This window comes from Lepidochelys kempii, chromosome 10 (genome assembly GCF_965140285.1).
Source record: "Lepidochelys kempii isolate rLepKem1 chromosome 10, rLepKem1.hap1, whole genome shotgun sequence".
NCBI lineage: Eukaryota > Metazoa > Chordata > Testudines > Cheloniidae > Lepidochelys > Lepidochelys kempii.
In genome coordinates this window covers 66,392,325-66,416,306 of record NC_136389.1, presented here as the reverse complement: position 1 = coordinate 66,416,306, position 23,982 = coordinate 66,392,325, and the positions used below count along the sequence as shown (strand labels likewise).

General features: G+C 38.4%; 1 protein-coding gene across 5 annotated transcripts in view; it reads left to right on the top strand.

Annotated features, from left to right (window-relative positions):
- Positions 1-23,982, top strand: part of USP8 (ubiquitin specific peptidase 8) — a 74,795-nt gene that overhangs the window by 9,467 nt on the left and 41,346 nt on the right. For 3 of the 5 annotated variants that reach the window (XM_073304030.2, XM_073304027.2, XM_073304028.1), the window contains exons 2-17: positions 3,812-3,988; positions 4,845-4,989; positions 5,684-5,769; positions 7,922-8,069; positions 9,192-9,249; positions 10,577-10,736; positions 11,174-11,336; positions 13,533-13,677; positions 13,865-14,094; positions 15,799-16,377; positions 18,157-18,231; positions 18,951-19,031; positions 19,414-19,676; positions 20,510-20,722; positions 21,486-21,696; positions 23,345-23,581. In XM_073304030.2, the coding sequence (XP_073160131.1) occupies positions 3,885-3,988; positions 4,845-4,989; positions 5,684-5,769; positions 7,922-8,069; positions 9,192-9,249; positions 10,577-10,736; positions 11,174-11,336; positions 13,533-13,677; positions 13,865-14,094; positions 15,799-16,377; positions 18,157-18,231; positions 18,951-19,031; positions 19,414-19,676; positions 20,510-20,722; positions 21,486-21,696; positions 23,345-23,581 (2,898 nt within the window). In that variant the 5' untranslated portion in view covers positions 3,812-3,884. The remainder of the gene's footprint in view (positions 1-3,811; positions 3,989-4,844; positions 4,990-5,683; positions 5,770-7,921; positions 8,070-9,191; positions 9,250-10,576; positions 10,737-11,173; positions 11,337-13,532; positions 13,678-13,864; positions 14,095-15,798; positions 16,378-18,156; positions 18,232-18,950; positions 19,032-19,413; positions 19,677-20,509; positions 20,723-21,485; positions 21,697-23,344; positions 23,582-23,982) is intronic. The other 2 variants (XM_073304029.2, XM_073304031.2) reach the window with 2 other exon arrangements.

The following is a 23,982-nucleotide window of genomic DNA, read 5'->3' as shown; positions in this document are numbered from 1 at the left end:
ACATATGAATAAGTGGCTAGACTGCTACTTACCTTATTTTCTCATTTAAAAAAAAAATCTTTAGGGTAATTTTGGACCAGATAGAACTCTATATTTATGTAGATTAGATCCCAGATTGAAATTCTAAGGTCAATTTTTCGGAGATATTAGCATCTTTCCCATTTTACAAAATAATTGTCTGTTTTCCATATTGTTGTTTTTCTAGACTAGGGTCGTTTTCATACCAGTGTCAGAATACACACTTAAAGTTATAATACTTGTAAGACAGTTTATAATACTCAATTACCTGCTACTGCTAAGCGTTTCAGAGAACAAGTTATGGAGTACTTGTGGCACCTTAGAGACTAACCAATTTATTTGAGCATAAGCTTTCGTGAGCTACAGCTCACTTCATCGGATGCAAAGTTATGTAACACATTGAACCTTGAAGATATATTTAGAAAGGACTTAAAGCTTCAGGGAAATGAAGTCTTTATTTACAGTCCTTAGAAAAAGACAGAAGCCAGCAAAGCCTGTCCTCTGCAGATTGATTGAACAAGTAATGTGAAAATCTTATTAAAAAGAGAATGAAATCTTCTCACGTAACTGCAGCATTACCCAAAATTTGCTTCACCCTATGCAGAAAAGGCTGTTACCTTGCAAGAAGTACTGTGTGTGTGTGTGGTATCCAAACTTATCACATCCTTTCAAAGCAGTATTTTAAAAGTATTGAATATCTCTGCATCTTTGCATATGCCTTTTAGGGGAAGGTTCTTAATTCTGTATTTCACTTAAACTAAACATTTGATGGATTCTTGAATTTTGATGTCTTCAAATCAAAACTGGACGCCTTTATGGAAGTTATGCTTTAGCCAAATACAAATTATACTTAGTCAAACACAAATTGTTCAGAACCAGGGTAAGTGGGTGAAGTTTCATGGCCTCTATGCAGGAGTTCAGACTAGGTGATTTAATTTAACCTTTCTGGCTTTAAACCCTGTGAATTTTTGTTGTTAGTGAAATGTGCTTGTTTGAGAACACAGGCATTTGAAGCCTTCCATTTATTCCCATTTGAGAATGAGGGGATAGTTCATTCTCCTTTCCCATGCAATCTTAGGCTCGCTGCTAAGACTTACAATTGGGGCTTTTAACGTTGTTAGTTTTCTGATATAAGCATCTGACTACTAGGAAATGCGCTGAGACCCTCAACTAATTTCACGTAGGCCATGAAACAGTCAGGTGTGGTAACTGCCATAGAGCTCTTTATATCACATGGTCATAACAATCACCCAATTTCTGTTGATAACCAAGAGAAGTTAGGCTTTTAACTGGCTTATTACTCAATTTTGATAGTAGCCATTCCTAAATTATGGCTTCAAGTTTGAAGAGATAAGTAACAAAGCTTCTTCCTGATGTCAGACCTTGAGGTGTTAAGGTACGCCCTTAACTATATTAAAGATGCATTTAAGCGTTGCTTCGGATGACTGTCAGATTATCAAATCAGGAGATAAAAGCAAGAATGTAAATTACTTCTAAATTATAATACTTAGCACAGAGCAATTTAGGAGATCTGTTTATTCCTTATACAGGGCTAACTGGTTTTCTTTTCTTGATACATTAGTCTGGGAGTAAAAATTAATAAGTAAGGGCAAGTTTTTAGACTGGCCCCTTGTGAACCAGTATTCTCTGTGGTTAAATTAGCAAATCAAGTCCCCGTCCCCCCCTTCTTCTTGAGTAAAGAGAAGATACCCTTTTAAAAAAAAGTATCGATTCGTATTTTCTCTTTCCATCAAAATTGAACAGTCTGATTCAATTCAGAATAAAACAAATAATAGTTACTGTAATATACTAATACCGGATAAGGTGGACACATGCAAGACGCCCAGATGTTATGCTGATGGCTGCCTGGAGGAATCTCCCATATGAAAAACATAAAAGCAATTATGTCTAAGCTAGTTATTAATACCTAGAGAGGTGTGGCAAAGATGTTGCCAATTTATGGATTATTGAGGCTTGCCTTCTCTTGGCATGAGCTCTCTCTGCTACCTGTGTATTGCTGGTCACGTTTCTTAGGTAATGTCTGTGTGCAGAGGTCAGCCATAAGCAAGTCATAAATAATTATGCTTTTAAGATTATGAATACATAAAAGGTAGATTTCTTTCTGATATACATACTGGCTTTATCCTGCAAAGATTCATTTTAATGTAAAGTAGTTTTTCTTCTCCTAAATTTCAGAATTCCTTTCTCTCTCCTCCTGTTATGCCATGGAGACATCAGATTGCCCCCTTCCCAATTATGTTCCTGGAATTATATTTTAATAACTCCCCCATCATTTTTTGCGGGATTTATTTATATTCATCCAAAAATTCAAAAAATCTGTCTGGCATTGCTAACACACAAGACTAGTAACAGGACTCAGAGGCAATTAACATTTAAATGGTTAGATCCTAAACTTCTATGGTAGTGTTCCTCCTCTTCTGGCTGAGTATTAAAAGCTCAAGGCAATGCCCCAGACAAATTAACAAATCTGCTATTACAGATACAAAATGTAAAAGTATGACAGCTTCCTGTAGTACATGACAATTTGTCTGTTTTTTAAATTAAAATGTTTAAATTTAAAATATTTTCTGTGTAATTAGTAATTTGGTATTAACATTTTATTTAACAGGTTACACTTAACACTATGAAAATAATATAGATATGTTAAAAAAAAAAGCGGTGACACAATTTTGTCAATTCTTTCCAGTTCTATAATTGACAGATTAGGCACTACAATTCTGTTTCATAAATCAAAATATGCCAAATGATTCAGTTAAGTTCAAAACTGTTCTTTTACATTTAATTAGGTTTTCTTTATTGCATAATTTTCAGAGGGTTCTATTACTAATGAGCTCTTCATTTGAAGTTGAGCAAATCTGTATGTTAAGCTAATTAATCATATAGACTTATTGCATTTAACTCTTTATGCTTCATGTTAAAACCTTGTGACAAAGTTTCTCCTCTACCTTGGTGGGTCCTGCGCTTATTGACAGATTTTGCTCGCCTCAGAGATTCACAGTAGCCCTCAGTTTGGCCACTTTCATGGGTCAAATCTGCCATTCACTCAGATAACCTCATCACTGGCCAGCATGGGGAAAAGGAGGGAGAACAATCCCCATAATGTCTGCTGGTCCACCTAGTGGGTCGGGGGACAGGCCAGGGACCTTCCCCCCTGGTGGGACCCACGGTCCAAATCAACTCCTCCTGTATCCAATAGGGAGTTGGGGGGATGTGGGGAACCCAGGCCCGCCCTCTACTCCGGGTTCCAGCCCAGGGCCCTGTGGATCACAGCTGTCTATGGTGTTTTGTGTAACAGATGTGTGACAGCTACAACACCTTGGGCTACTTCCCCATGGCCTCCTCCCAACACCTTCTGTAACCTCACCAAAGGACCTTCCTCCTGATGCCAGATAGCATTTGTACTCCTTAGTCCTCCAGCAGCACACCCTCTCACTCTCCACTCCTTGCACGCACCTCACTAACTGGAGTGAGAGCCTTTTTAAACCAAGTGTCCTGATAAGCCTTAATTAATTCTAGCAGCTTCCCAATTGGCTACAGGTGTCGTAATTAGCCTGCCTGCCTTAATTAGTTCTAGAAAGTTCCTGAGTGTTCTGGAATAGTCCCTGTTATCTTACCCAGGGGAAAGGGACCTGCTTAACCTGGGGCTAATATATCTGTCTTCTATCACTCTCCTGTAGCCCTCCAGCCCAACCCTGTCACAACCTATATTTTAAAAATCATTTGAGGACATTAACAGAATGTGTTCAATAATATCCTATCCTTCTGTTTTCAGAAAAACATCAATATTTAGAGACATTTAAAGAGCCATCCTATCCTTGAAGGAATATAAGTGACCATACATTAACATGCCTGCTGGGGCTTCTGTACCTAAGGAACTGTACCTCTGTACTTCACTGAAAGATCTTAACAAGAAGACAGAAATAAAAGCAGAGAAGACCAGTACAAAAAAGTATGTGAATTTCCTTGTTTAATTGGCTGTGTATTAATTGTTCAAATTCCACAGCTAAGTAACAAGTGATGCAGTGTTTAGTACTTTTATATGCAGATAGTGAAAATGTAAACCAGTTTTCTAAGTAAGAATTAACTCACTAAGTAGCAATGCTGCACTTCTGACCAAATTCCAGCTCAGGTAATTGTGTTGTGTACATTAAATTCCCTCTTCAGTTTCAATTCAACAACGTAGCTTCCCTCAGTCCTGTGTAGTGTTGCTGTGGATTGACAAACTAAATATGGAGAGATCATCCAAGAGATAATGTTTCAACAGTGAAGTAAACATGAGATCTGTGAAAGTTTTTAAAGTGCATTAGGATTCTTCGAGACAACAAGCTATATAAATGCAAGTTATTAACATCAGTTGAAAAATTCAGCCATCACGTGGGAATAGAAACAGCCTAACTTTGGAATTTGTAGACTGAATCTTCATGCACTTCATTGTATGTTTTCATAGGACTAGTGCTTTAAATAAAGAACCAGTCCACTCTGCATTCGAGAGAGAACTGGTTCCGAACAGGTCCTCTGTAGATGGGTTCTTGTTTGAAATGTTTTGAACTGCCATTTTATTTATTACTGAATAATTAAAGTACTGAAAATAAATGAGCACGCTAACAAACAGTAATAGCAAAGAGAAATATAATTCAATGGGAAAAAAGTAGCTGTGATTTTCACCAATAAGCTTGGATTGTGATGCCGAAGGGCACAGAATGTGAACATTTAAGTCAAGAGTTCATTACAAAACTAACTGTTCTTTTGAAAGGTAGGTCAACAATTGTGGTTTTTTTAATTGACCCTTTTCCTCCCATTTCAAGTTATGTGCAGAGTGCCCTTAAGATCTTCAAGGCAGCGGAGGAATGCAGATTGGACAGAGATGAAGAAAAGGCCTACGTCCTATATATGAAATATGTGACTGTATATAATCTTATTAAAAAAAGACCTGATTTCAAGCAACAACAGGTATATATCTTTCCGACTGCATTTTTTATATTGACAGAAGTACTTCGAATCAGTGGTCATTATAGCTGAAGTTTTTAGGTGTCGTTGAAAGAATTACATGGGTGTACGTTACTGAAACAGTAATTTCAGTAAAGGAATTATATTTATTTAAATAAACTTTTGTAGCTTGTGTTGAAAAGTGAGGCAATCTGTTATTGTAAGCCTTCTTTATTACTTTCCAGTACAGTACACATTGCTAATTACATTGGCATATAAACTACTGGACATCTAAATAGTAATGAGTCCCGTTGCTATCTTTCCTGGTAAAGTGCTTTTCTGGTACAAAACTAAATTGATTATTATTTATTCCTTTAATTAAGATAAATGTTTTTCTCTCTCCCAAACTTGTGACCAGAGCTTGTTAACATTATTACAATTAAATATTAACATACTTATGAATATTTGCCTTTATATATAGTGTGGTATTTTTCTTAAAACATTGAAGAGAAGAATCTCTCACTTTATCTACAGAGCAACTATGGCAACAATATAAAATTACTTTTAGTTAATTTTTTTCCTTCAGTAGGAAATCTTTAGTGTGCTGTAAACTAGGTGTTAAATGTTGTTCTTGGTAGTGTCTGCAGAAGTATTCTATCCTGTATGCACATTGTGCAGTATTAACTGTATGCTGGGGTGGTCCTTGTTGTTGTTTTAGGATTACTTTCATTCTATACTGGGACCTACAAACATAAAAAAAGCTATTGAAGAAGCTGAAAGACTCTCAGACAGTCTGAAACTGAGGTATGTGCAACATTTTTTACAAAGTAATATGTAAATATTACTGAATATTTGAAATTTGTGCATCTGCTGCTGTAGTTTTGCCTTTTTTTGACATTGTTTGCAGTAGTTGCTGATACCTGTAATCCAGAGAGATTAAACTTTCTGATTGAGCCTTTTATTCAAACTAGATTTCATTTGCCATCATTCATCCCAGTCACTTCAAACCCATGTACTTAGATCTACCTAGTTTCTCTCTAGCTTTTAATAAACAAAACTTTGTGCAACATCAACAAATGTCAGCTGCTGTTTTTCATTAATGTATACACAAATCAGAGCCTCCAATGAGAACCTCTCGATAATTGCTGTTAGTCACTCTGCTATCACGAGTCCTTCCCTAGTGTTCTTTCCTGTCACGTGATCATATTAAGGCCAGGTGTATACCACGCGCACTTTGCCGGTATTCGTATACCAGTATATTCTACTGGGAAATTGCTGCTAGTGTGGATGCAGGTTTTACCCGCAAAACTGTACTTTTGCTCAAAGGCAGTGTTTTTGAAAGATTCTTTTTTGGTAGCTTATGGACTGTCTCAAAGGAACAAAGTGTGAGGGTTGATACAATGGCTAATTGTTTCAAGTGTATTGTGGAAATGTGTACTTGAGCAATTAAAATATGTACTGACATGTTTAGAGATACTTACAAAGAAAAAAGCGGCTCCTCTACAGTCACAGAAGCCACTTTACAATAAGTATATGAACCAATTTACTTCACTATTTTTTTGACATCATTTTTTTCCTGGAGAGTAATTAGTTACCAAATTTAAAACTCTGGGAGGTTCAGGTAGTAAAACACTATTTGCCTTGAAGTAGGAGAATTCCAATAGGGATAATCCAATTTGCACATCATAGAAGCAGTAGAAAAATTTGACTTAATTCATTTTGTAAAAATTGTATTCATATTTTTAAGTGATGGCTAGATATTCAGTATTGCTGAGATTCAATACTTAAAAGCATGCTTAAGTCTCCCTTGAAGTTAAGGGGAATGAAGCGTGTGCTTATGTGCTGTCTCAAATAGGGATGCTTCCTGAATCAGTGCTTGTGTCACTAACTAGAAACTAAAGAGAAACGTCAGAATGCAAACTTGCAGCCTCATCCCTGTGGAATGTCCATTACACTGATAGTGAACTAGTATGTGACAGGTACATTTGGCATCAGTGATGTAGTTTACTAATTGAATGTTCCTGATTTCACTTGGACAGTCCAGTGATTGAATTGATGACTTTCAAGTATTCCTAATTAGCTAACACCTCATTAAGGTAAATAGTCATTCATATGAGTCCTTGTTTACAATACTAGACCTATCTTTACAATGAGAGGCAAAAAACTTTTTTTTTTTTTTTTTTAAAAATAGGGTAGGCGAAATGTCTTAAAAAAACAGGCACCTAAATAACTGACCTGATTTTTTTTTTTTTCAGAAGTTCTGAGTATCCAGTAACTCTTACTGACTTTATTGGAACTCCAGTGTTTGAATTCTTAAACAATGACTGCTGGGTGCTCAAAACTGTTGGAAAAAAAAATCAGTCCACTTATTTACGTACCTGATGCACATAATTAGTTGTGATTTTTCTGATGCAGTCAGTCTTAAAAATATACTGAATAAAGACTAGGCTGAAGACTTCTCTGGCCGAGAAAATATAGAAAACTGTAGGCTCAGTTATTCTTACAGTAATTAGCTATTAGTGATACTGTTACTTATTAGATGCCAGACTAGATTTTCTTAGCAAAAATGTGCCCAGGGAGAATGACTAATACATTCTGGTGTCAACATTAAATTTTATAAGTAAACCTTTACATATAGTTGTACTTTTTACAAATGCAGAAGAGGGTGGGAAATTTAACATTTTCAGTGATGCCAGAGCAGAAGTATTTTACATAAACAGCTGAGGTGGAGGGAAAGAAATTGTAAGCCTTGAGAAGGGCAGAGGACATCACTTGCACAGCAAAGCACAGAGAGGAATAATATCAAGCAACTACTGAGGAAAATAGGAAGAATTTGGGAAGTCAAGAATAAGTGTTGTGAGACCTCAACATTTAAAAAGTTTGGGGAAAAAATTGCATAAAGCTACTTGAAGCCCAAGTTAAAAATGTTTTTTAAAACTGGACTTTTTCCTACTAGATATGAGGAAGCTGAAGTTCGGAAAAAGCTTGAAGAAAAAGAGAGACAAGAAGAGCAACAGAAAAAGCAAGAAGTAAAAGATGATGGAAAGGCTTTAGCCAAAAACGCTTCAGAAAATGCCATAGATTCCAAAGGACAAAACCAAAGGGTAATGTAGGGGAATGTTTACAGACATGCTAGTAAATCTGTAAATGCATGATGTTTAAATGAACACTTCATTAAATCAGCTGTTAATACGAGGTCACTTATTATATTGAAGAAACTGATTTAATTAGTAACGTTGCACCCATGACTAGATTGTTTACCTTGTAGAAAGTTAAACCTTACCATTTTAAGTTTACTTCTACCGTTTTATAAATTTTTATTCAACATAATTTTTGTCATAGACCTTTGTGTACATATTTGATACCTGCAGAACCCCACAGAACTCTTAAAGCTCAACAGAATAATAGACTTCAATTCTTCTGTAAAGCTCAATTTTTTCCCTTAAATTAAAATTCGTTATTCATTAGTATACAACCCTTGTACCTTCATGTACTATGAGGTTTAGTTGTAACAAAATTGAGCAAGTTGAAGTGAAAGCTGTGTTCTGTCCTTTAAGTCCTCTTAAAGGCAGGGCTGGCTCTCAACCTGGCTGATGATGACACCATCAAATGGCTGGGCACATTGTGCATATGCAGAGAGAGAAAGAGTCTGGATAAATGCATGAGTGGACATTGTTTTTGCTGCTCTGTCTAGCTATTACAAGCTTTCATGAAGAATTCCTTTGCTTTATCATTGTATGTCAGATTGTTATTTAAGCACAGTGAATGGAATTGTATCCCTAGCTTTGTGCATGGAAATGATCCTCCATGTTGCAGATCTTATGCTTCTTGTTTGAGAGAGTGCTGGCAATCTATGGACAAAATTCAGTTGGGCCAGGAATCTGTGATTGGAGTAGGCAAAAGTAGTGTCCCAAGGAGTCATGCATCATTTCTCTCCCCTGCCTTCCTCCCCCAAAAATCACCCAGCAGCAACTCCACCTAACAAGCACTGCAGTCCTAGGCTGTGTTACATCTTCCAGAGCTCCCCTCTGTTACGGACTAGTGCCCTATCATCCTCTTTCTTGGGACTTCTGGACATCTGACAGCAGATCTTTGTAGAGATTTCCCTCTAATTGGTACCTTCCTGTTGTATTCATGTTTTGCGAGTCAAGGTCACGTGCTGAACTTGTTACTTTATATTAGAAAATAAAAACAGCAACTTCTAACACTTTTGTACAATAATACAGATCAATGGTGAGAAGAAGTGTGCAGTGGAAAGAAAAGATCAATTTGACAGATTGAGTGGTAAGTGATGCAGTGTTTCACTGGAAAAGTCTTCATTGTTTAACAGGAAAAAAGCTTCATACAATTCAGTTAAACAGTGAAAGTAACTAACCATTGGAACAACTTACATAGGGACATGGTGGATTTTCCATTATTGGCCATTTTTAAATTGTGATTGGATATTTTTCTAAAAGACAGTCTCCAGACATTATTTTTGGGAAGTTTTATGGCCTGTTTTATGCAGAAGGTCAGACTAGACCAGAGGTTCTCAAAACCGGGGGAATTTCTTTGGGAGGAGGTGCGGAGCGGCGGCTACTGTCCGAGAGAGAGCCCAGCTCTGAAGGCAGCACCGCCGCCACAGCAGAGACATAAGGATGGCAGGGTATGGTATTACCACCTTTACTTCCGTACTTCATAGCACGGGAGAGAGGGACGTAAACAACCACAGACACAAAAAAGGAGGGCGTGGTCAGATAGGACTAGACAATCACAGTGATCCCTTGTGGCTTTGGATTCTCTGATAGCTTCCCCCCATTATGATTTCCTCTCTTTAAAATCAAAATTAGTGCACCATCTTAATTTAGCAATGTACTTGTTAATTATGAAACGTCAGTATATCAGTTGAGCCTCCCTAGTCTGCTTTTTTGTTAAAATTACGTTTGACACTGAGGTTTTTTTATGACTTCTCTGCTCACTTCCCCATGACTTTCATAAAAGTTGTCCTCAATTTATGTGTCATCAGGTGATTTGGTAGTGGTTGCTTTTAGGAATTACTGAATTTTGATCATTACACAATAATTCACAATGTAGTTATTTCAAATGTAAACTGAACCAACAGTGGCATGGTCAAAAAAGACAAAAAAAACCCAAAAACAGTCACCAGCTTCAACTGGTGTGAAATATTCAAGGCATGTTTCTAAGAGACTTTTGTAAGAAAATTTTGATTTAAATAAAAGGATCCTTTTCCCCAGGCTCCATCTCTACGCTACAAATGTGAAATTCTTCTCTTGAATTCTCCTTCAACCTATAAACCAATGCAGACTACTGTGACAATATTGATCATTTTAAGCTTATGGTTTTTAAATATTGTATAAAATCAAAGAACAGCTACTGACTGTTACAGTGGAAGCCAAGAGCTGTAGATATTCATGTCAGATGTCCCACCTTCACGATTTTGGGGGCAGAATTTCACATGGGAGATGGGCCTCAATGTTCAAATTCAGTTTTTCCTGAAACTATATTATTCCATGGTCTTGTTTATTTGCAAACAAGAGTCTTGACCTCTCCCGTGAGATGTGATCACAAGTGATTTTGGTTTCTCTTTGTAATATATTTTTGCATATAATAGCTTCTGTATCTCAAGGAGCAATCACTGCTGAGAAACTGTTTCCAATGATGATGGACAAAAACATCGAATTGCTCATAATGGATGCTCGAAGCTTGAAAGATTATCAGGAATCTTGTATTCCAAATTCCATCAGTGTTCCAGAAGAGGCTATCAGTCCTGGGTATGGAATAACCTTTATGTGGTAGAATCTTGTGACTATGCACTGATATTAATGAACTCTATCCATTTGGGTAAAGAAATAAAATATATTTCTCTGGTTTACTTACTATATTCCATTTTAGACTGACTGAAAACCATTTCCTCATATAAGAGTTATGAGCAACTTGTTAAAGCGCAGTAAGCTTGTGCTTTCAGTTTCAGAAAGTAACTGGCGTGAGTGAATGAATGAGTTGTGAACATTTGTCCAATTTAAGCTTCTAGGTGCACTATGAACAGTGCACCTAGAACACTATGAACAGTTCTAGGTTCATTGTTTCTTTGATATATGTATTGCATATAATCATACCTTTATCATCTATACACAGTCTAAATAATGTTTTTAGGCATTCTTGGACAAAATGTGGTGTTTGTACTCAAACACATTTTCCTGTATTCCAGAGTCACTGCTAATTGGATTGAAGCTAAACTCCCAGATAGTTCTAAAGATCCCTGGAAGAAGAGGGGACATGTTGATTATGTTGTACTGCTTGACTGGTTTAGTTCTGCAAGAGACTTGCAGCTAGGAACAACTCTACAGAGCCTGAAAGATGCACTTTTTAAGGTACACAAGTTTGGTATTTTATATTTGTCTAACTTTATTATCCTGGTTGATGAGAAGTGGGTTTTAAGTAGCTGTAATTCTAAAGTGCAGGGAAAACAGATAAAACATTCTGGGTAAAACACCTTAGCATCTCTTCCTCTGGTTTTCAATGAAAGTGCCTGGTTTTGATACCACAAATGTATCTGCTTTGAGCAGGGGGTTGGACTAGATGACCTTCTGGGGTCCCTGCCAACCCTGATATTCTATGATTCTGTGTGTGTCTCTTACATTTTCACTTGCTTCCTCTTTCTGGTTGAGGACAGCATAGCTAACTGTACGGGGAGGGTAAAAGTGATAAATGTTGTGAACCATCTCTTTAAAAATTCTTATCTGCCTGACCTACAGATCATTTGAGGAAGTGGCTGTCCTTGTATTCGTACATGGGTGGGCAAACTTTTTGGCCCGAGGGCCACATCTGGGAATAGAAATTGTATGGTGGACCATGAATGCTCACAAACTAGGGGGTTGGATTGCAGGAGGGGGTGAGGGCTCTGGGGTGGGGCCAGAAATGAGGAGTTCAGGGTGTGGAGGGGCTCCAGGCTGGGGCGGGGGAGTGGGGTGCGGGAGGGAGGGCTCCGGCTGGGGGGGTGGGCTCTGGGGTGGAGCTGGGGATGTGGAGTTTGGGGTGTAGGAGGGTGCTCCGGGCTGGGACCAAGGGGTTCAGAGGGCAGGAGGGGGATAAGGGATTGGGCAGGGGGTTGGGATGCAGGGAGAGGCTCAAGGATGCAGGTTCCAGGTGGTGCTTACCTCAAGCGGCTCCCAGAAGCAGCAGCATGTCCCCTCTCTGGCTCCTATGTGGGGGCACGGGCAGGCAGCTCTGCACACTGCCCCGTCCACAGGCACATACCCCCCCCCGCTGCCCAGCTCCCATTGGCTGCGGTCCCGGCCAATAGGAGCTGTGGGGGTAGCGCTTGGGGCAGCGTGCAGAGCAGAGCCCCCTGGCTGCCTCTATGTATAGGAGACAGAGGGGGGACATGCCGCTGCTTCCGGGAGCCACATGGAGTGGCCCCCGACCCTACTCCCCAGTTGGAGTGCCAGAGCACCGAAGTGGGGCAAGCCCCAGACCCTGCTCCCCAGTGGGAGCTCGAGGGCCGGATCAAAACGGCTAGCAGGCCGGATCCAGCCCCCGGGCCGTAGTTTGTCCACCCCTGTATTAGTATGTCAAGGACATGTTCAGTCAGTCGCTCTCCTCTCTCTTGCTAAGCCATAATACATCATTCCTTGGAGCTCTGGGAAGTGGCCCACTACCAAATGTCTAATGAGACAATCCATGGCAGCCAGAATGGAGGTAAATCTATGTGAGCCAGAAGCCTCCAAGATTGGAGGACTTGGGAGAAAGTGAGAAGCCCCCCATCAACACTCACGGCCATCTTCTCTGGTTCTGTTTACTGGGGGAGCATGGATTAGATTGGCCTGAGTTTCAGCTATAGTAAGAGTTTAGAAATTGAACAGTTCTATTTTAAAATTGTTCAATGGTGAAAGATAAAATTGATAGAATTTACATACTACAATTGTAAGTGTTCCCCTCTCTGCTTTCTTGAAATAGATTGAGATTGTAAAAGGACTCTTGCGCACACAACATTTTCTATCACCTAAAGCTGCAAAGTTAGAAGGACTCAGAATTAGTGCTGGCATAGCCTGTTTTCTATATGTATTGCTAAACACATTTTGTGAACACCACAAAGCTCTCTGGTCATACTAGTGAGCTGAGGACAGGGTGGCAGTCTCAAGTCTGAAATTCTGGGCTTTTGTTTGTTGATGGCAGATTTTTAAAATGTTAAAGCTAATACACTTATTCACAGAAGAAAGTTAACCCATGAGAGGCATTAGCAAGCATATGGTTACTATAAATGGCATACTTTCAGAATTCGAGGGTTGCTGCTAATAGTAGGAAGTATTTATTCTATGGTGGTGCCTAAAAGCTTCAGTTGGGATTAGAGCCCCATTGTGCTGGGTGCTGTACAAACATAGGAGGGAGAATCCTTTCCCTAAAGGGTTTGCAATCTAATTAATAACTAATTAACTGACTGATTGTCAATCTGAACAATAGCCTGTCTGCTAAAATGTAACAGGCAGGCATGTACATTTCTTCAGCATAATTTGAGTTGTAATTTAGAGGCTTACTTTCAGAATCTGTCTCATTTTAACTTTTTCCAGTGGGAAAGTAAGACTATACTACGGAGTGAGCCTTTAGTCTTGGAAGGAGGTTATGAGACCTGGCTTCTTTGCTATCCCCAACACACAACAAATGCCAAAGTAACTCTACCCTCACGTGGCAAGAGTGAAGTAGTGTCTGTCTCTTGTAAGTATAAGGAAGACATTTTAAATACATTTAAAAGAATAAATAAGCAATCTAAGATTATATACAGTAATTTAAATATATATTAAACTTAATAGCTTGCTCCTGCTCTTCGTAGATTAGATTAGGATGCTAATTACATACATAATTTGGTTTTTTTAAAAAAGCACTATATTTCTGTGGTTTTCAGTGGATTTTACTTATCCCTCTCTGGAAGAGCCAGCTCCTCCTCCACCACCTGTTGTCCATATAAAGCCCACTCCAGTAGAAGTGACTGAGAATGATGAAATGGAAAATAATCAAGAGGGGAGGACAGGATCACATAACACAACAAATCCAAGTGCACCAAGTGCTGCTATCCCTCAAACTGACATTTCACCTGTAGTGCACCCAATATATGCTGTGACAAATGTCCCACAGGTAAGATATGTTCTTTCTTGTTTAAACTTTCATTTAAAAGAAAACGTCTATGTAGCTCTGTATTGTCCATGTTAATTATATTTTATTAAAAAGAGACCTGTGAATGGGAAAAGTCTAGTTTTACTGTTTCCTTGCAGCTTTCTGCATTTGATTGAGCATTGCTGACTTAATATAATTAAATTCCCAATTACTCTGATCACACAGCATGTGGTGAACTTTAGCATTTTGGTTCACATCAGGGTATGGCTTACCTCTTAGTTATCTCAAACCTCAGTTTCCCACTCGTCATGCCTCTTGAGCCTGTCTTCCCAGGCTGTTAAGGTGTTTTAGTGGTCTGTGTGCCTTGGTCTTCTAACCAAAGCAAGAATGTTCCCCATATGGACAATCAAAAATAAAAAGCACTGATTTGCTCTTCTCACTGCAGGGACTCCACAAGATTCTTCTTCCTCAGGTCACAGACCTTTCTCCTTGTTTGGCAGGAGCTTACAGCAGTCCTGTTCCCCCTTCATCACAGGAGCAATAGCTTCCTTCTCTTGGCAATGTAGTTGATGCATAAGGGGAAACTGGGTCTTCCCTCTAATTTAGACTTCAACCCAGGAACCCTAAACCATGAAATGGCTCTCACTTTGTCTTATCCCTAGGCTTCTTTCTACACATTGCTCATAGCCTCAAGGGTCTTCCCTAGGCTGCCATGAAAAGACTCCTAGGACACTCTGCTCTTCCCTTAGTCTCTCACTGGTCTGAGCCACAGGTAGCTCTTAAATACCTGCTCTCCCACTCAGTCACATGCTCTGTCAGAAGAAAGGGAAGAATATGCCCAAGTCAGAGCTTGGGCTTAACCCCCTTAAAGGTCCAGCTCACCTTGTGACCATTTGAGAACTAGTGTTGAGTTCTAATAATAATCAGTTTTAACTCTACTTACCTTCAAAGTGCTGTACAAACTGTTAATACTCACCTAATATCCTGGTTTTATTAATGAGTAAACTGAAACAAGCATGGTGTGTGATTTGCCTGAGGCCACTCAGGACTCTTAACACTGAGTTCTCCGCTCTAGTCCTGTTCCCCAACTACTAAACAACATTGCCTTCTGGTTTCTGGTGGAATATGCAGGTCAAGAAGAATTATACAAAACCATTTAAAAATCAAATGAATGACCAAACAAAATGGGTGACACAACAGTCTGCTTGCTTCCATCATGTTTGTTTTATCTGGCAGAAGTAGACTTTTTTAAGTTGTCTTTCAGTATTGCCCTTTCACATATCTTTTCTTAAACAGTTTTTTTTTGACATTGAAGAAACATTATTATTTTCATTTCTATTCAGGGCTTTCTACTGAAAGCTTAATTGTTATAAATCTATAGCATAGCAGCCAAGATGTTAAAAGTGAGGAGTACAAATCTGAGGTGTTTTTTTGTTTCCCCTTGAAAATGTCTGCTTCAGCCCTCAAGGAATATTAATAAAGGCTAGGAGTAAGTAAACTGAAGTCTGCACAGAACTTTCACTCATAGGTTCCATAAATGGAAGTTTTGAAAAGCAAGATGGCTAAAACAATGTGGTAGGCTTTACTTATACAAGTCCAAAGGCAGTTTAGTTAAAGAAAGCAGTGTTGCTAGAGGATCCTAGTGCTATGTGATATTAGGGACTATAATAAATGTTTCTAGTTAACATTTTATTCTCATTTTATACTTCATTTTTATTATTCCAGATTGATCGTACTAAAAAGCCTTCAGCAAAATTTCTTGATGATGTTAATAGTCCAAAATCTGAAGCTACAACTCTTGACAAACATCCTATTCAGAATGGAAGAATGATTCCAGACCGTTCCACAAAGCCACCGTTTGATGCAAAGGCCATGCTGACAGAAGAAGAGAAAAGCCGTATACACGCAGAAACGGCTTCCCTGTTGGAGAAGAGCAAACGGGAAAAAGAATTGCGGGAAAGACAACAAGAGAAACAAAGAGAGAAGCTCAAATTGGAGAAGCAGGAACAGGAAGAAAAGGAGAACCGAGAAAAGCTACAGCAAGCAAAAGAAGAGAGAGAGAGGAGACTGCAGGAAGATCAGGCAATTAGGGAACAAAAGGAAAAGGAAGAACAAGAGAGAGCACGCAAAGAAGTATTAGAAGCAAAAAGACAAAATAAAACTGAGCACGAAAACACTGCTGCAAAAAACCCTGAGCTTGATAAAGTATCTGCGGACGAAAGAGAAAAGGGGATTCAAACACCAGAAATGCAGAGGCGTGCGTTAGGAGATACATCTGTGACAGGGGTGTCAGTCTCAAGCAAGGTTAGTAAAGGAGCAGTTCAACAGCCACAAAATGAAAATAGAGTAATCGCTTGGCACAGTTTTGTCAGTGTGTATCAGATTGCTTGCATTGGGAAAATACCAGTGCCGAGGTATTTAACTGCAAGTAAATTTTGTTTGGGTTTTGTTTGGGGCCTGACATTTTGATTTAAAACTAGAGGAAAAACTCAAAACAAACCCCAAAGGGGCAGATCCTCATTCCCACTGAAATCCCTGCTGATATAGAGCCAATGGAACTGACTCGTGTTCTGTCTATCCTTTCATCCCCAGCACAGAGGGCATTTCAGAGGCATGGTGGCAATCTACTCTGTTATACCAATCCTCTGTTGTAACTTGTGCTGGGGAAGGACAGAATCACAGAGCCGTAATTGGTACCCAAATGCCCCAGGTTAGACAGAAGTCTTGCAGGAGAGGATAAACGTCATAGTATCGTTAACGAGTGTGGGAAGGACAAGTCGTCTATTACCCCCATCCAGTGTTTTGTTTGAGAGCAGGTCTGCTCCCCACTCTCATATCTTCTAGCATCATATCTCCTTCCTTTATCCCACTAAAGCCTGAACAAAGTGAACAAGATCAGTCACGTTTACCTGTGACGGGTTGGGTCACAGAGACCCCCTGGGGACTGCCACCTGGTGTGCTGAGACTACCTCGGAGCCCGATTTCCCTGGCAGCTTGGGGCTCGGTCTGGAGTCCCAAGTTGGCTGGGGAAAAGGGCTCCGAGGTAGTCTCAGCACACCAGGTGGCAGTCCCCAGGGGATTTCTGTGACCCAGCCCGTCACGCTATCCTCCTGTGGTCGTAAAATAGAATCGGCTAATCGGAAGATCTGAAGAAATAGTTCACCGCAGGTTAATAGCCACATTTACAGCTTGAAAATGCACCATAAAAAGATGTTGAAATTTTCTCTAACCTTCAGCTCAGGGGAGTGGAATTCATGCCTAACATCAGTGATATTAACGCAAAGGAAGTCTTTAATCTTGCAGAAGCTCCATAAACTCAGATGAACAAATCAAGTGTCTTTTAATTTTGACATACATTTTGCGCAACTCTAATAACTGTGGGATGTTAGAAGTAAACATTTCTACTTTATAGAGAAATATAAAAAACCCTACTTGTAAACTTTCTATACCATATTAAATGTATGCAATTAGTCCATCAAATCCCTTTTTGTTTATCCTTTTGTCTTTATCAGTATCGTGAAGGTGTGCTAGCAGCTCCATAATTAGACTTGCACCATGATTTTGTCTTAGATGGGACAAGAAGCAATGGGCTTAAATTGCAGCAAGGGCGATTTAGGTTGGACATTAGGAAAAACTTCTTAATTGTCAGGGTAGTTTGGCAATGGAACAGATTGCCTGGGAAGGTTGTGGAATCTCCATCATTGGAGGTTTTTTAAGAGCAGGTTAGACAAACACCTGTCAGGAATGGTCTAGTTATTACATAGTCCTGCCGTGAGTACAGGGGACTGGAGTAGATGACCTATTGAGGTTCTTTCCAGTCCTACACTTCTATGATTCTCTGTTTCATGCTTTGTACGGAATATATCGTAATTATATGACAGGAATGAATATGGGGGTTCCAGGGTGCTGATCTGAGGTACCGAGTGCCACAGTATGTGCCTGTTGTGGTCACGGAAACAAGCTGAGGTTTACCCAACAGTCTTTTACTATAGTATAATCTGCTTTCGCGAAGTGCCACTCACTCAGCGACACTCAGTAATTCCATAGGAAAATTGAAAGTCTCTTTTCAAAATTTTTTTACAGCATACTGGGGTTCAAGGACAACCAGAAAGTGGAGCTCAAAGAGAGGATACTGAACAAGATACTGAAAGACTTAAAGTAAATACCAACATATCGTATGTAGCTGAAAGAAACCCAGAGCAGATGTCATATCATTGTAAATTTTATATCGTGTTAAATTCCACCTCATTTATTTTTAAGATCTTCTCTTTAGGAGGAATCTGTGCAGTGTTCTGCAGCTGTTTGTGTTACTTTACATACATTTTTCATTTTGTCCTGTAAAAAGGAAAACACATTTAAGACTTTCAAGTGAAAGTACTTTATATCTCCTCTGGGATTAACAAGAGTTTGTCTTTTTATATTTATTTATTTAGTCATCCCACTGTTTTCCTTTTTTTCCTTTTTGTGGTGGAGTTTTTGTTTGATTTTGTGGGGAGGGAAAGAGTCATTCATAAATATTTCCTGAGAACACACAAACACACACATCCCTAAAGTGATTTTGATAATAAAGGAATTGGAGAATCAAATTGTTTTATATGTGCAATTAGATGGATTTTAATTATTTTGGTGTGTGACAATGAATGTCATTCATTTAGATCAATTGATGCTGAATAATAGAAACATACTATCAGTTTTCTGCCCTAGACAAAAAAAAATCCAAATTTCTACTTAGAACACTAGTGGTTCTTATTGAATTGTTCTATGTGTAACCTTTTAGCTAGATGGAGAATTTACAGAATACTAAAGACAAACTAGACATGCTGCTCTGCATAACAATAACTTCATGTGCCTTTGTATTTCAATTTTATTATATTTAGTCCCAGCGAGAGCCATTGATGAGAGCACGAAGTGAGGAAATGGGAAGGATAGTACCAGGATTGCCTGCAGGCTGGGCAAAGGTAATTATAATTTCCAAAAATCTAGACAGTTAAGTCACCTATCTGGAATGTGGTAATGGCTTTTATTTGCACATTCATTATAAAATAGATTTGGGTTGACTTTTTTTCCCCTCTTTAAATTTCTCCGTGATTGTTCTTATTTTCTAAACTTTAAGATTATTGTTAATGAAATGACTGGAGCTTTGTCAGCAATATTTAATACATACTTTGGGAAGAATTATGCTATTCACTAGATATTGAGATCGAGTCACATTACTGTAATCTGCGATCTTTTCATATTAGAATTATTCTGGCCAGTGTTTTTAGTAGTTTAATCATATTAACCAACTAGTCTATTGAGAGATTTTACTCAGTTTTTAAACTTTAATTTTTGTCACCCAAGTTTCTGGATCCAATCACTGGGACCTTTCGTTATTACCATTCACCAACAAATACTGTTCAGATGTATCCCCCGGAAATGGCTCCTTCATCCACCCCTCCATCCACTCCACCAACTCATAAAGGCAAGCCACAGGTGACTACTGAACGGGACAGAGAACACTCCAAATTGAAGCGATCCTACTCTTCACCAGATATAACCCAAGCCATTCAGGAGGAAGAGAAGAAAAAAATTCCTGTAACTCCTGCAATCAGTCGTGAAAATAAGTATGTCTGATAAATTAAGTCAAAACATCACAGCTGGTTCAATATTATAGGGTCTCAAGTTTGCCCACCTGAATTGTATTAACTCTTTACCATTGGTTTATATGGAATGTTTCTGATAGACTTAAACTACATAGCTGCAAAGCTCAAAGCAGAACACAGTAGACAGTAATCTCCATTGAACAGTGATTTCTCCTTGTTTACTAACGGTAACAAATAGAGATTTTAGAGTGTTGGTAAATGCTGACTTTTAAATGGCAGCCATTTGTTTGTCTGCGTGCTATTAGGCCTTAGGCTGCTGTTTATTGTGGAATGAAAAGATTTTCCATTTCTAAATTATATTAAGTTTAATTCCTTGACCCCACAGTTTGCAAACGTTGATCTAGTCTATTCCTGTGCATCACTGCAGGCCAGTATTTATATATTGCTACAGAATCTCCCATGATTCCCTTGTCTAGTCTTGAATACCTTAAATGATGGCATTTTATGGCTTCCTCCAGGAGGATATTTTATTTCCTAGTGATGAGGGTGGGTCTGTTGATATTCTATGTGCTTTGAGCATACGGCTCTTCATCTCCAGCCAAGGACAGTTATCTCTTCAGGGCTAGTCAACACTACTTGGTTGGAGAAGTCTGTTAAATGACATGAGGCACACTGTTTAACTCCAAGGGCTAAAACTCACTGCCTTCTCAGAGCTCCCAACTTGTTCTGACTTACGATATGAGGGAAGGATATGGTGTCCACATGCAGAACAGAACGTTATGATAGGCCATAAGGCAAGTGTAGTAATAAGAATAGAAAACTCCAGTTTGCTAACAACAGTTTCTTCCTTACAGACCAGTATATTACACTAAAGCTGAAATCTCAAGGCTCTCTGCACCACAGATTCGTAATCTCAACCCTGTGTTTGGGGGATTGGGACCAGCTCTCACAGGGCTTCGTAATTTAGGGAACACTTGCTATATGAACTCCATATTGCAGTGTCTCTGCAATGCACCACTTCTGGTTGATTATTTCAATAGAAATTTGTATCAAGATGACATTAACAGGTAATAAATATTCTTATTCTATCTTGGATTATTTTAATTAATCCATGGCCAAATTCAGAATGTGTATTTACCACTGTTACTATTTTTCGTTCAAAACATATAAAATGGGGCCATTATGTTTTTAAAACCTCAGTCATATTAAAAGTAACAGATGTTAGAGTATACATTTGTGAGGGTATTTCAAACGTTTGGATATCTGATAGCGTGCTTTGCCAGGGAAACTCTTTATATTGCACCCACCATCTCGGTGCCTGGGCGTATTGCAGAGATTAAAAAGAGAAAGTCTTGCTAACAGTTGGTACAAATCAGAGAAGTGGAAAATCGCTGCATCTACCTCCAATGAACCCTCTGGCTGTGGAATTAAACAGCAAAATATCAAAGTAAATAGAAGTTTTAACTGCTTCAAGCTGGTGTACTTAAACTGTATCACATAAAAAGAAAAGGAGGACTTGTGGCACCTTAGAGACTAACAAACATATTTGAGCATAAGCTTTCGTGAGCTACACCTCACTTCATCGGATGCCCAAATACCTTTGTTAGTCTAAGGTGCCACAAGTGCCATTTGTGTGTGTGTGTGTGTGTGTGTGTGTGTAAAGTTGAACATATGCATGAGGGTTTGCAGGATCAAGACATAAGTGATTGTCTAATCTTGGGAAAATTTACTTCATTTTCACACAATCATGGATTAAAAAAAGAGAAATTAATACTTTGTCTTGTTTTAATGGCTTAATATAATACTCAGTATTTCTATTTAACTGTGTAGGTTAAACCTCTTGGGGCATAAAGGCGAAGTGGCAGAAGAGTTTGGCATCATAATGAAAGCATTGTGGACAGGACAATACCGATATGTCAGTCCAAAAGATTTTAAAATTACAATTGGGAAGATCAATGACCAATTTTCAGGATACAGTCAGCAAGACTCCCAAGAATTGCTCTTGTTTTTAATGGATGGACTGCATGAAGACCTAAATAAAGTAAGTAATTCCCTGCTGATAAATCACACATCTCAGTCAGATTGTAGAACAGAAATATAAAATGTTTACTTGAGTTTAGTAGCAGAAGTTTTGTGCTATTATGAAGATGGAAATAAGTGGTACAATATAAGGACCCGATTGAAAAATGTCTATGTATGCAGTTGCATACCTACTTTGTGCACACAGGGCTCAAATTCTCTGCTGTGCTGAATTTACACTTGACTCAGGGGTGGGTGTATGTGTACGTGTGGTTTGTTTTTTTTTTTCCTCAAAGCCACCTTTCCCATCCCCTGATCTTGGGCTGCCCAAGCTGTGTCCCGCCACACCTCCTGTATAGAGCATATGGAACAGGCGGTGTAGAGTCAGCTATGCTAGCTTTGTGCTATTAAGAACTTCCTTGTATCGGGGGGAATCTTGAGCTGTCCTGTTAGGGGTAGCTTTTTGGCTGCTTTAGGGCAAAGTAGCTGGAGGAGAAGCCAAGAATTGAGCCTAAAGATACCGCAATTGAGAGGTTAAATGGGTAATTAGACACACAAATGGCCATTTAGATGTGCGATTTGCACATTGTTACCTATGTGTAGCATGAGCCCATTTTTAATTTTAAGAAGAGTGTTTCAATGATTTCAAAATGGTGATCTCTCTACGGGCCTTATTTGATTAAAGCAAAGTCCTTTGAAAAATTTTGTCTTTTCTCACACTTAAAAAGGATATTGTTTAAGATAATTATGGACCATTATCTTTTTTTATCCTTACACTTGTTTTTTCCTGAGTTAAACGTATAATAAAGCCAGCAATACAGTAATATGTATTCAGATGTTTCTTCATTTTAAAGGGTTGTCTTCAGTCTGTCTTTTTTCCTTATTTTTACCACCTATTTTATGGCCCATTAGGAAGTAAGTAAATTGCAGCATAATACTTGTTCCTTTGTGTCTAGTGATGTTTATACATTCTCCATGTCATGATCATGAATTAAACTACTTTACCTCATTTTAAATATTAAATATTAAATTTAAATTTAAATATTTAAAATAATTAATATATCTGTTTTCAGAATTTTGTTGTTGTATTTAAATCTATATGTCTCCCACACCACACCCCACACAGACATTGGAGGCATAGCTTGCCAGAAAGGCAAGACATTTTCATGCAATAAATAATGGCTTTTGGGGGAAAAGATGACTTGTTGCTCCCAACGGGATTCCATCACAGTTGATATTGTGATAATGATAAATGGGGATGGTGTGAATCTTTTTAAAGTATATAAACCGGAGTGTTTCAAATATATTATCTGTACGGCAAATGATTTGTGCAAGAAGCCTTCAGTAAATTCCTGAAATACAGGTGGTTAATTGTCTAAATCAACTCGTGGTAATAGTGAAGCATGTGCTGCCATTGCTTATGGGATGTTTTATAGATGGCAGTAAAATGAGGTGTGAAATCCTAACTACAGTGTGTATCCTGTGTACCTGTAGGAAGTACTAAAGAGGACCGCACAGAAATATGATTCGATAACAATTATGTAGCTTGTTGACAAGTTTAAAAATTTTTGCATAGTATATAAAACCTTATCATACAACTTCACTTCTTTATACTTACATATAAAATGATGCTATATGGTGATAAGATATTTTAATTTTATAATATACAGGCTGACAATCGGAAGAGGTATAAGGAAGAAAATAATGATCATATTGATGACTTCAAAGCAGCAGATCTAGCCTGGCACAAACACAAGCAGCTCAATGAATCTATTGTTGTGGCACTTTTTCAAGGCCAGTTCAAATCCACAGTGCAATGTCTTACGTGTCACAAAAAGTCCCGAACATTTGAGGCTTTCATGTATTTGTCATTGCCACTTGCATCCACTAGTAAATGTACACTACAGGTAAGTTAGTAATAGAGAGAGAATATGTGCTTTTACTGCAATAAAATAATTACTCTTCAGGTTTTTTGTATGGTGCTACTTTTGCTTTAGCCTTTTTGGTTGGGGGTATGTCAATATGGCCAGTGTAACTTGCTCTAGGATGAACCATGCTATATACGGTTGTCTTTTTCTTTTTTTAATTTGTTTTGTAATCCTCCCCAATCAATTAATCATTTTTACGTATATGACTACACTGACAGATGTAGGTGCCTTTTGTGCTACTGTAGTTTAAACAACTTTTTTGTAGTAACTAAACTCTTTATTGCAGGTCATAGTAGGATACTTGGTTTTGTTTTTTTTTAAACGAAAGCAGTAGCTTCATTTAGAAACATTACTATCTATGGAGTAAAAGTTATTTTTGT